Source organism: Serinus canaria, chromosome 3, assembly GCF_022539315.1.
Source record: "Serinus canaria isolate serCan28SL12 chromosome 3, serCan2020, whole genome shotgun sequence".
Classification (NCBI taxonomy): Eukaryota; Metazoa; Chordata; class Aves; order Passeriformes; family Fringillidae; genus Serinus; species Serinus canaria.
Window position 1 is genome coordinate 56,687,948 of NC_066316.1, and position 13,623 is coordinate 56,701,570.

Below are 13,623 nucleotides of genomic sequence, written 5' to 3' on the forward strand. Positions count from 1 at the left end.
GGCAGTCTGAGAGAGAGATGTGACAGAGACAAGTGTGGACCTGAGCCATGTGTACTCTGCATGTTATCTTTGAAGTAGCTGTATAGGAATCTCTGCTATGGAGCAAAAGGTGTATGCTGTGTTAATTCTTACTTGCCTCTTCTGTGTATGGCTGTTTCCCAGCTCCTGCCAGCGCACCTGAAAATTTGGATGTTTGGCCATTAAAGGGGAAACCAACCTCTGTAGCAGCATCCTGGGATGCTCTTCCAGAGAGTGAAGGAAAAGTCAAAGGTGAGTCTTCACTGTTGGTTTCTAGCTCCCTCAAGGAGCTGTTGTTCTCAAAGGCAGACTGCTGCCCTGCAGTAAGCTGGAACCTTGGCTGTGCCAGGATTCTTTCACTTGATTAAACCCAAGATTTTCATGTTTCCAGCCCAGTGCCTCCACAGTGCCACTGAGAAGCCACTGTCACTGTCTGCCTGGGATGTCACAGAAGTTCCTGGGGTATCATGCATGCACATTTTATCTCTTCTTCCATTAATAGGCAGGTCAAAATGAAGCTCAAGAAGGAAATTTCCAGAAGGACTTTAAAGAATTGTAGAGGAAAAAGTTGGGTAGTTGCCAAGAAAGTGAGTGGGTTTATGTTGTGTTTTATTTCTAGTTTGTCATGGAAGGAAATCCTCAGCTTAAGAAGCAAACACAAATCTGATTTCAGAAGATCTCATGCATAAATCTTGTGTACTATAATGTTATTGGACATAGTAATAAAGATAGTTTGCCAGTTGGCTAAGATTTGCATAGAATTATAGAAAAAGAAAAAGCTCTTTCTGGGATTTTTTCCCTGTTTCCCTCTGAAAATGAGGCTGATTTTTTAGCCTCCTGTTCTTCAGTGGTTAACAAGATTGTGTTCTCAAATTACACAAGTTTTTGGAGGTCCCTTATCAGTGCTACAGCATCTCAGGATTTGAAAAATCCTTGGCCTGGAGGGAGGTACACCGTGTCTGCAGGACCTGCTTTATGTGTTCTTCAGGACAGTGGTGGAATTCCTTCCCTTTTTGAAGTCAGTAGAAGTATTGCCAATTACTTCAATGGAGCTGCAGTTGTGTCCAAGAATCATTATTTCTGTAAGAAGGGTCATGCAGGGACATTATCTGATATTTCAAGTCTGCTCCTAATTTTGACCAATCTGTAGCCCTTTGAGCAGTTTTGTCTGCATTGTTATTAGATCATTCATCCAAGGCAATTATTTTAAAGACACCTAATATTTAAGGGCTGAATGCTTATACACATCTAATATATCGTTGTTTGAGTATGAAGTGTTACAGAAGATGTCTTATTTTTAAACTAAATAAATGGCAAGATATTTTTACTGGCTAAATAAAATCACTGAATTAGCATTTTATGGTCATTTTGATACCATGTGGTAATCAGGAATTTTTTGTCTTTTGATCCTTTTGTTTTTCAATCCTGTCATTTTATGTATTTATACCACATATTAAAATAATGGGGAAAATGTTCTCCTGTAGTCATTTAAGAGTTATCAGAAGCTACACCAGTGTCTCTGCCATGAAAGCAATGCCTGTGTAAAAAGAAGGAAAAGAAAAAAGATTCAAAGAAAAAGGATTCATGCCTTCTGATACCTTGATTTGTTTTTCAGTGGAGCATTAAATGCATTTGCATATAAAATATCAATGACTTTTTTTCCTTGATTTTGATGAACTTGTGCATGGCTTATTTCTTAACACAATAAATATGGGATCACTTTCAGAAAAAATTAAGATCAGAAAAAATCAAGACATAAAAATTAATTATGTTCTAGAGTTTTCTCATTGTGGCACTGTGGCTCCTCAGGTATTATTGTGGGTTTTTATAGAGAGAGAAAGCTGGCAGCCCATGAAATTAATTATCAAAACCCTAGTTTTGTCTGATACCTGTGCCTCTTACAGAGGATTTGAAAAGAAAACGCATATCTGACATCTCACCTGCATTTCTTGGGAATATAATGGGAAGATTCCTCTTCTTGCCCAGAACTGTTCCTATAGGGGTGAAATTTCTCTCAATACAGAAAGCTAGGACAGAGCACAAGTATCACAGTAACTCAAAACTCAAAGGTGAGAGCAGGATGAGTTTCAAAGTGGCAACCAGACCTTGCTTTGCTCTGTCTGCCATGGTGTTTGACCCTAGCTCTGGATAAGCACAGTGTGCTATATTCAGATTTTGTTGGACAGATGTGATGTTGCTGCCGTTTGGCAAATCTGCAGTGATGATATTTTCTGTTAGATCTCTTCTGAATAAGAACAAATACTCAACTTAACCTACATATATACATGTATCTCTCTCTCATGTCTTTATACTCCGACTGTTGACTTGGCGTGCATTGCCAGTGTATTAATTTTAGTAATGCACGTTCTAATTCATCCTACCCATACAGTCTGTCCGCTGGAAACAGGACTGTTTTCAGTTTCCTCCTTCCAACCGTCTGCCAAATCATTTCAGAATACATTCTTTCATACGCCCCGGCTCTCAAGCCTTTTGGAGCAAAGTCCATCACCTACTCTGGAGCTACAACATCAGCCATAATAGATGGTCTGCAGGCTGGGGAGCGCTATATTTTCAAAATTCGTGCAGCAAACAGGAGGGGACCGGGTCCTCAGTCAAAAGCCTTCAGTGTCGCCATCCCGGCAGGTGAGCACCAAGCCATGAACCAGTGCTGTAGTTCACCCACTCTTGCCTTGGTCCCAGTTGTTTTAATTCTTACTGACTAAACTCCTCTGCACTCTGTCTGACCTGTGGGATTTGACTTCCTTGATACTGTTTTTGCTTGCTCTTTTCGTCATTATATTGCCCAAATAAGTATTTGTCACTCTGCAGCATGCAAAAGGTCATTTTTATGGACATTTTAGCCTCTTCAAATAATGCATGCCATAATCCATGACAACACTATGTGTTCTTGTTATCCAAAGGCCAAAGAATGCAATGCACTGGGTTTTGGCTGCTCTGTTCCTGACAGCTCCCACTCTTAAAAGTCACTTAGTGTCTTAGTGTCAACTCCTTGTGTTTGGCTCTTGCCAAAAAGTTACTGTTGTAGAGACAGAATACTTGCTGGGTTAGCTAAAAAGGTGGGCCACAGCCTTACATGGGAAAATGCAGCATCATGCCATCAACATGACTAAGTTCTGCTGAAGATTTGGTTCCCCTGAATGGGTGTTGCTGTCCCTGATTTTAGATATTTGATTTTACTTGGTCTAAGTTTACCCAAGCTACAGTAATTCCACATAGGTACCTTCCTATAACCCAAAATTTATCTTGGCTGGACTCCACAGCCTGGTTAATACAGAAATAATTATTGTCACATATTCTCATAAGTTTTGTTCTTGCTACCTGGATGTTTTCTGCTTTTGGTCAGTTTTTGTGAATCTTCTATTGTTGCAAATAAACACTCTTCTTTTTGCCCCTAGCTGCTCATGAAGATTCAGTTGCTCAGCAAAAGACAAATACTCAAGATAATTCAGAGGCTAAAAAGACTGGGAATGCTGGCTCATCTCCTTCTCAAAGTTCTTCTGTTTCTTCAAAATCCCAGCTGTCACCTTCTTCTAAGCAGCTGTCTAGCATTAGTGACAAAAAGAGTCTTCTTTCTGAATATAAGAACAAAATCTTGACTCGAGGGGTCCCAAGTAAGTCTCAGTTACCTTCTAGAAAGACAGGAGAGCTGGAACCTGACCTCCAATCCACTGAGGTGACAGATGATCGCGATTCCTCCCAGGAAGCTACAACGTCACCGCCAAAAGCCCAGGACCAGAGGAGGAATGTTAAACCCTTCTCCCCTAGTCGGCCAATCCACCCTGTCCTTGCCTTAGGGAGGATGTCTGTTCCAACCCACACATCTGAGGTGTCAAGCCAGATGAGCACAGAGGAACGTGAGCCACCAGCACTGTTACCATCATCAGCACAACACTCTTCTGCCTCATCCGTTCCCAGATACACAGATAATGAAACAAAGCAGTTGAGGCAAAGCAACAACAATGTGCCTTCTAAGACCTCTTCCCATCCTCTGTCTGCCAAAAGTAATGGTCTTGTGAGTAATGTGGAAGGGAAGCCGCACCCCATGCTGGTGAAAGTGTCTTCTAAAGCTTCAGAGCTTGGTCGCCAGGCCTTGCCATCGAGTCGGCATTCTGCTGTCTCTCACGAGGGTGTCTCAGGCCATCGCAGTAGGTCTGGCTCTCTAGGTCGTTCACACCAACCTGCTTCCAAGTCAGCAGATTCCCACACTCATAATAGCCATAATGAGTTTGACAGTGAAGAAGCAGAGGACAGAGCAGGACAGCCAAGTTCTAGGTCACAGCAAACAAGGCTGTCCTCAGGCTCCAGTTCCCGCACATGGAAGGATTCGAAATCAGCTGCGGCGGCAGTCTCATCAAGGTTGGCTGTTCCTGGTTACACTTCACCTCACTCTCGCTCCTCCACCAGTGCCAAATCCAAGGGAAAGGATGTTGATAAGAATTATAGGGAGGACTCACAAGATGAAAACCCCTTATTTCCTTCTTTGCCCTCTTCCAGGCAGTCTTCGTCAACAATCTTTTCCAAGAGAAGAAATCCTCAGGTTGGTCCTGATTCTCGCTCCAAAGAGACACATGGTGAAAAATCACCCCACTCTGACTCAGAAGAACAACAAAGTCAAACAGCTGCTCCAGAAAAGCAAACTCATTTGCAGTCTTCTCTTTCCAAATCCAAACCTGAAGAGCAGGGCAATCGAGGGGTAAAAGAAACGCTTGCTCGATCAAAACCAAGCGAGTTTTTGCCTAGAAAGACACTCTCTTCTCGTCTTCCAGTGGAGAAGATCTCTCACTCAGAGCCTCCACAGAGGGCACAAACCAGTCCTTCCATACTGCATTCAAGAGGGCGGCGCCTCCCATCTCACCGTGCAGTCTCATCCCAAAGTAATGAAGAGTTGCAGGAAGAGGATGATGAGGATGAAACAGAGAGCAGTGACAGAGCAAGCAGGCACTCTGTGTTTCCTAAAGAGGTGTCCTCTTCTAGGGGATTATCTGCTTCTTTCTCTCAGGGAAGCTCAAGTTCATCTCAATCAAAGCAGCAGCAGCCAGGTTCTCAGGTACCTTCCTACAAGCCAAAACACGCTCAGCCGGACTCCAGTTCTGCCAGTGATACAGCAAAAGACAACCAGTATAATCAAAGGTTGTCACACACTTCGAGACAAACTCGTCCTTCGTTGCCTACTCGCTCAGGAGTTGCTTCAAGAACAGCATCCCAAACAGAGAGAAAAAAGGGCCTGTTGCACTCAAAAATGGCTAACACTGAACTTCCTCAAAAAGTTCCTTCCCCCTCTTCATCTAAATCTCATCAGTCAGTTTCTAATGAAGAGGATGATTATTACAGTGAATATGATCAGAAAGAAATGGAAGAAAAACCCACATCTTTGGCAGCAAAACGGTCCCCTTCTGTTTCTAGAGGTAACAAAAATGTATATGAAGACACTGCTAGCAATAAAAGAAAATCTATGGACACTCTTCTACCTCACAAAGTAAGTTCTGAAGAAGAAGAAATGGAAAAACCTTCAATATTAAAAATGTCTTCTCCTGAATTACCAAGAAGCTCTGCCACAGCATCACAGATTACTCAGTCTTCTAACAAACATACCCCATCTAAACCAAGCTTTGTCTGGCCACGTTCTTCTGCATCTACCACCACACACACCATTACTCCAGCAGTTTCTTCCACTTTGTCTCCTCGTCAGCGACTACTGAACTCCAGGCTAGGGAGCCCTTCTCAGCGCCAATTTGTTAGACCTCCTTACAGACCAGGTATCCTGCCTTTGTTGTACTCATGTCACTAATTGAGTTTTTCCTAAAATCAGCAGTTAGATGAAAAGTCTCCAGCAGGATACAGGTTCAGTTATTTAGTATAATGTGTTGTTTTTTATTTTGGTGGTTGCTGGGAAGCCCAGTTCTTGAGGACATTTCCTGTTTTTTGTAATGTGGTGCCCCAGACCCTTTCTCCTGCGGTCTGATCGGCACAGGATCCTGTGATCCACAAAGAGGGTGACAGAGTTAGGTGCTAAATTGGAGAAGTTCCTTATTGAGCAAAGACTTCACCAAATGCTCATTGAAAGCCCATTTGTACTCAGAATATACCAGCCTCTCAGTTACACAGCTCTTCATCATGCATTGCTAAAAAACCTTTGTAGGTTCCATAGTACCACGTTGCCCATGCCTAGACAGTGAGGTGTTTCCTCATGGTTTCTTTGATGAATTTTTAAGCCACTTTCCTCTTTTTTCTAAGTAACAGCTCAGGGTTGCCCATATCCGTCACATCCAGACCATCTAATACCTTTATGGCTGTGATTTACCCCAAAAGATAGAGACTTGCTTTCTGACAGAATACCTGTGGACCTGGGTAGTAGAATAGAGGGTCCACTACAGATCAAGGTATTTATCCCTCATGTCACCCCTGGAAAATCCCTGACAGCCTCAGTGACCTTGCTAGGTAGAAATATCTTTTCTCCCTCCAATGCATGGACATCCAAAATAGTATTTAGTGACCTGAATGTTTTAGTAAATACCTTCTGTGTAATCTGTAGGTAGTAATGTTTGGTTCAAAGTGGCCTCCCTATTACACAATGAGGGCTGTGCAGCTGGGGCTGTTGCATCTGATATTCTTTAGTCAGACTCAGTGTTGTGTAGAGATTCACCAGCTTAAAGAGCTTTAAGATGGGAGTAGACCTTGAATGATACCATGGGGCATGAGATGTAGGGCTGAAAAAAAAGAACAGATTTCTGGATTAAGGTTTTTAAGGTTACTACTAGCAATGCAATTGTGAAGTTATAACCAACAAATGTTCAGTTAATTTTTTTCCTATTCTAGACTTCTGGATGCAAGTCTCTAAGATAAGATGTGAAAGCTTCTGCACTTTCAGAGCTGGGGGGCCTGCAGCTCACTGCTACTGCTTCTCCACTTCTGACATGGCCGTACTTCTGTTTAGCAGTGATTTTTCAGCTAGAGAAGGAGATTCCTTCATTTTCCAGGTTAAAAATATAGGAGTAGAGATAATTCCTATGCCCTCTCCTTTCATTTTGTCTCTACAGCTTTGTATAAGGATAGGATTGAGCAAGCGGTTGTATTTAACAATGGTTTCTTCCTTCATCCCACTTCTGAAAGATCATGTACAAGGTCACAACAATTTTAATGACTGTAGTGCCATTAGGAAATGTTGCCCTGCTTTCTTAAAAAAAAAAAAAAAGATAGAGAGAGACCAAATAATCAAGATAGAGATGAACAATGAATGTTTAATCTCTTCAGAAAAACAATTTCAGATTCTTGTGTCAGTTGCAAAAATCTGACAGTGTCACAACAGTTGCTCCAAGAAGTGGAGTGCCTGGTTTGTGGAATGTGGTGAGGCCTCTTTTTGTTCTTGTTTACACTCAGATCAGCCAGAAAATGCATTTACTTGCAATGTAAAATATGGCTTGTAGGTTGCACAGCTTTCTTCAGAATAATGTGTTTTCTTCCCTGTTTCAGGTTATAATGGCAGACCAAATCTTACAATGAAAAATGGAAATGGAAATGGTAAAGTAATTCCTGGTAACGGAAAAGCAAGTGGACAGAAAGTAATCAATGGCCCTCAAGGAGCAAAGTGGGTAGGGTGACCTTCTCTCTAAATTCAAGATGTTTTGGCCTTTTATTGTATTTGTATTTTCATTAAGAAAAGACAGGCAAGCAGTGTTCTCAGTCAATGCAGCTTGAAAGTGAAGCTATACTTAGTGGTTTAGTTTCCACTGAAATCTAATGACAAATTCTGGGTTTTGTTATTTTAACATTTTAAATTTACAGTCTGATGGGTTGAATTTTAAACTATAAACTTACTCTTATTAAATTTAGAGAAACATTTTTTTCATCAAAGTAAATGAGATTTGTGCTCTCCAGTGACTCAGGGACTCTTGACACAGTGGGCTCTTGTCTGCTGTGCAGTGTGAGTGGAGATTGCCTGGAATAGTTACTGTGCAAGATGTGTTCAGCAATGCTTCTCCCAGACTCTCACTCCAGGTAGAAGCTCATGAGCAAGACTTCTGAAATAAAAAGTGCCTCCATAACTGTCATGATGCTTTAAATGCACTTATGTAGGTTTTTGTTTCCTCGTGTTTCCAGAGGTATATGCAGAAGGGCTCAGATGCCATTGATAGGAAAGCCCCACAAGTTGCATACATGCCCACACATTGTTTTTTAACATCCTTTACAATGAGTTTTTAACCAAGGAAAGCAAAGGAAGGAACTGGTGCTTCTTCCTGCATGTTGTCCCAAGTGCTGAGCAGTAGGATTCTGTGGTCAGCCTCCCTGGCATCAGCAGAGCTGCTTGCACATGGCATGACACATAAAGACATTTATTTTATGGCCACTTCAGTCTTACCCTTTTCATTAGAGGAACATTAAAAAGCACATCAGGTGTCTCACATTCAAGGGAGGCATTTTGAGAAGCATGCCCAAAGTCCTTCAAATGGATTGCAGAAAGTGGGCTAGGAAGGTCCTTGGAATGCCATGGGGCATTTCTCTGCTTCTTGAGGGGAAGGCATTGCTGCTAGCAGGATGAACACCTTGCAAAGCAAGATCTATGCCAAATCTGGTGCCTGGAGGGCTTCAGAGACTGATCTCATAATCTCCTGTCCTTCCTGCTGCAGTCTTTTTCTCAGCACCAGATGTAAGTCTTTCTTGCCAACCTGGAATTGCTGTTTCTGTCTCCTTCCCAGTTTCCTCACAGTACTTAACACCTTTTGCATTTTTGTGTTCTGTGGCTGAGTGTCTGTTACCTCAGGTTAAAACAGCATAAAGTTCAGCTATTTTGGGTTGAAATAGCAAAAAGGACTGAATTTTAACTGCAGTTAGCTCTGGAATTCAGTCCAAGCTCTCAGACATATTTGCTTTACGAGACAGAGGCTTTTCTTCAGTCTCCTACCCCAATTAAAATCTTAGCTACTTTGTTTTCATTGCCATTTCAAAATAAAGTAACTAGTCTAATATTTAATTTTTTTTTTAAAGTTAGATATAATCCTAAATCCCATCTTCAAAATGGCTCAGCATCATACCAAAATCAGTATTACAGGAATTCACCTTAAGAGTCACACAGCCCAAGAAAATCAAGGGATTTGCTCATTTGCACACGAGAGCTACAGTAGGTGATATGAATATGGCTGTGCAGCTCTGGACCCCAGTTCCTGGGAATCTGCTTTCTTCAGCAATGATATTTCAGTGATTACTGTACACTTAGTTTTAGAACTTCCAGTGTGTTGTAGCCATTCCTGAACATCATACTTAGTGTCTGAATTTCCCCAGGATTTCTGTTGCTGTGAAATTTCATTTCACCTCCTCTTGGGTTAGCTAAACTTGAGTCCATCTATTGCTTTTAGATTGTAGATCTTGACCGAGGGCTAGTGTTAAATGCTGAAGGAAAATACCTCCAAGACTCCCAAGGCAACCCTCTCCGAGTGAAATTAGGAGGGGATGGACGTACAATTGTTGGTAAGTTACAACTTGCTTCCTACAGAGAAAAGCTCTATAGCTCTATAGTTGTAGTACACATGGTACAAATCTTTGAGCTGTTGAATGTTTCAGCAAACCCCAGGTCCCATGCAAAGCCATTTGGAGTTGCTTGTACCTCAAGTCTCCACTAGACAGTCAGCGCATTGCAGGACCTGGGGAGGCTTTGAGTCACCCTGTGAGACTCCAGACTACGATGCAGCAAGAATCACTCAAGTCCATCTCACTTGTATCAGCATTAGAAAGGACTTCAGAAATGAGCCAGAATAAGGACTGATGAGTAGAATAAGGGTTGATGATTGTATCTTTGTATATATAGGAATTATTATTCCCCACTGCTAGCACTGTACCAACCATATGGATGCGTTTATTTCATTTTTTTCTTCTAAAGCCAACCACAAATAGTAAGAAACCCTGTTTCTTTGAAACCCTGTTTCTTCTGAAGTCTGCTTTCTTCTGAAGACTGTTGTTTGCATGTCAGTCCCTCTGCACAGATCTCTTGAATACAAATTCAGTGCCTACTGTTAACTTGTCTTTATTAACATGAATATTTACAGTACCCAGAATTTGGCACAGAAGTTTATCTGCAAGTGACAGCATCTTGCCAGCTCATCCCAGATTCTCCTTGCACGGGTTTGACATTGAGGAGCAGAATATGGTTTCATCATACATTTCATCAGCAGTTAGTTGATGAGAGTGACTTAGATGAAATGATGTCATTGTCTGCACATTGTGATTCTGAAATGAAACCTCCCTGGAGTTTTTATCAAACAGCTGAAAAATGTGAACACCACTGTTGGTTTTTTGAGGCTCTTCTGAACCATTTTCCAGCTTCCTTAGCCATGGCTCTTTCCTAAGTAACAGTGTCCTTCTCTGTCAGTTTACTTACAGAAGTCTCTGTTCACTCTATTCAGTGCTTTTGGGGCACCTGCTGTGATAAAACACAGTAACGCTTAATGCTATAAGCCTGAAGTGGATTAATGGTGAGATTTTTTGGTTTTGTTCTCCTCTCTTAGATGAAAAGGGTGCTCCAATGGTGAGTCCTGATGGATTGCCTTTGTTTGGACATAGCAGATTTAGTAAACCTGTAGCGAGTGCACAAGATAAACCAATAATAAGCCTTGGAGGAAAGCCTCTGATTGGTCTTGAAATGATTAAGAAAACAACCACTCCCTCAACTACTACTACAACAATACCTACAACAACTACCACGACAACCACCACAACCACTACAACAACTGTTGCTACAACCACCAGCACCACCACCACCACTCCTGAACCGACCACCACTGAGCCACCCACCGAGAAACCCGCACCAACCTGTCCTCCAGGCACCTATGGGGAGTATGATGATGAAGGCAACTTGCTCCTGGGGTTCGATGGCCTGCCAGAGTGCAATGCAGAAGGTAAATTTCCTTTTGTGCTGCTTGAATTTCCGTGGCTCTCCTGTTTGTACAGCACGGTTACACAGCTGTGGAATGGTGGAGAATCTGCCTCGGAAGATTTTGGTCTGTTTGGTAAGATAGGAGCTGAGATTAGAGCTCATGAAGGAAGGTTTGGGTGTTAAATGGATTTTTACTGGAAAACACCAGCTTTCACCAAAGCTGAGGTTTTTTGTGAAATTGTGTTGTTTTCAGCAAATTTCTTACATTGTGTTGGATCCACTTTTAAATGTTCACTCACAGGGGTACAAGTATAGGCAGTAGCTTTGTGGTCAAAGCACTTACATATAGGTTTTTCTCATTCCATTTCAGGCCAGGGTAGGAGCTGGAGGAGCTATACATTTTTTCTATTTTGTGTTTACTTATCACAATGAATTCTGAAAAGTCTCTCTTTTGAGCCATGGTGGAAGGAGCATTTGCACAGTGAGATTCTTGTTCTCTTGCCAGCCCTCGGAGATAGATTGTCTAGCAGGAATGCAGCATAGCACAGATGAAGCTGGTGAAAGGCAAACCAGGCTCTGTACAGATAAGGCAGAGAGCTGTACACTGATTTCTTTAATATCTGAAGATACAAACCAGTATCAGTGTATGTCATTTTTCCCTGTTGCTGTTATACAAGTTTAGGTTGTGATGCCAAACTGAAATCCAAAGTAAACACATATAAATGCACTAGAGTCTTTTGGTGTTGAGCCTGTTCCCTGTTGTGTTTTATGCTTTCATCAACTGGATTGCAAGTGAGTTAGCTGCTTATTTTGCCAAACCAGATCAGGGTGCACCATGGTAGCCCCTTACCCTTCCCATTTGTTGGTAATTCTCAACTCATTCTACCAGTGGGCAATAGCAGCACAGCCATAACTTTACCAGCAGGTTGGCAGACATCTGACAACTGCAGCCGCCAGTTTTAATGGGTAGTGAAGCCCCTTTACCTTTCTCCTATACACCTGTATCTCTTAAGTCAAAGTAGATATACACGTAGGTCATGAAACCATGGCCTAGGAAGCTGAACTATCACTTTGAAAAGGGCAGTGATATAGAAAGGTGTGGCTCCAGCAACTCACAGTGAGTCTAAGGATGGCATTTTGGGCGAAGATCTCAGAAGCAGAAAACAAAATTCCCTTACCAGCAGCCCATGACAGTTAATAAGTCAGAGATGTCAGCTCCTTGTGCAGGTGAAATTACAGTGAATTAGAGTGTTAGCATTTATTAACAATTAGCCACCTCTGACACTGTGCAGTTATAGAAGCATGCTTGCATGTGTAGATATGCACAGATGTGTATGCACACACACACACACACACACACATATGGATGTAAAAATCATATCATCATTAAATATTAATATAAGGGTTTTGCTTTTCCCTATGGAAAGTTCATAGTTCTTAATTGTACTTACCAAAGTGTTACAAATATTGTAATATATAGTCACTCTCATACTTTCAAAGTTGCCTAAAGGGAGCCATGATTTTTGGTAGTTAGAATCCCTCCCACACTCCCCAGCTCCTTTTGCTCATCTTTAATGTTGATTACATCCTGTAATGTTTCCTCTTTTTTGGCCTGTGCTGTTTGGTACCTGGAGGACCTCTTCTGAGAATACATATTATAAGAACAGTAGAAGTTCATGACATATGTCAGGGGTTAAACTGAAGGTAGACTCCAGAAGCTGAGCAACACAATCCTTTGCAGTGTTACTTTTAGCAGAGTTGTGGGCTGGGGAATTTTCATGTGATTTTCTGAACACATAAAAAATTTTGCTTGAGCTTTTTGCCTTCTACCAGATGGGATTGCTGCATCTTTGAACATGATAGAGGCATGAATGAAAATTAAGTTTTTATTCAGGCTGTGTGTTCAATGAGAATGGCCTTGAAGTAACTCAGAAACTGCCTGGTGTTTTGACAGTATGTCTGCCAGTGCCTTACAGTGGAAGAGTGAAAGGATGGTGCTGGATTTCTGCTTCTTACCTGGTTCTTAAGGCTAATTACCTCATAGCTTTTGCAATATTAGTCCCTACCTGGGAATTTTGAAAGCTTCTCTAAAGAGTCTTTTTCAGTTTTTTTAAGTCCTAGTGACCTGCTTCAGGATTAGATAAACACAGGAAAACAGTCTGCCTGCTCCACAAAGGAACTTGCTAGAAAAGCAAAGATCTTTCTGGTATTTATTTCATGGTGGCTGTTATTATTTAACAAGGGAAGTGTATTTTTCAAGAGGGGTAAACTACTTCTTCAATTATCAAAACAATGCAATTTTCACTTGACCATTTCCAGATTACTTTACATTATATTTTTATCTTGTCTTTCCCTTTAATCTGAGTCTAGAAATTACTCCACATTGTTTAGTGAAATACTTTTTCTGCCAAAGCTTGATATTTGTTGCTAAGTGCTTTACTTACAAACAGACAGGGTCTGCAAGTGCCAAAACCCAGCTCCAAATGTTCTACTTAAGCTTTGGCAAATTCTTTTATCTCTGGCAGGATTTTTTCTTGATCCAGCAGAATTTATTACCAGCTTTTCACTATATTCATCAGTCTTTAACTTTCAAGGAGGAGTTTGGCCACACAAGAATGATATGTCAGTGAAATCAACTAAACTTTATTCATGAACTCACGAAGGAAAAAAACAGGTAGAGATTAATCATGCCTTACGTGTGATAAAATCTTGAGATGGAA

The 13,623-nt window shown here is 41.4% G+C and overlaps 1 protein-coding gene across 1 annotated transcript in view; it reads left to right on the forward strand.

Annotated features, from left to right (window-relative positions):
* The window catches only part of FNDC1 (fibronectin type III domain containing 1), a 61,444-nt gene that overhangs the window by 27,326 nt on the left and 20,495 nt on the right, over positions 1–13,623 (forward strand). The window contains exons 6-11 of the mRNA XM_030236216.2: positions 163–270; positions 2,473–2,661; positions 3,435–5,795; positions 7,510–7,628; positions 9,390–9,501; positions 10,536–10,925. Of these exons, the coding sequence (XP_030092076.2) occupies positions 163–270; positions 2,473–2,661; positions 3,435–5,795; positions 7,510–7,628; positions 9,390–9,501; positions 10,536–10,925 (3,279 nt within the window). The remainder of the gene's footprint in view (positions 1–162; positions 271–2,472; positions 2,662–3,434; positions 5,796–7,509; positions 7,629–9,389; positions 9,502–10,535; positions 10,926–13,623) is intronic.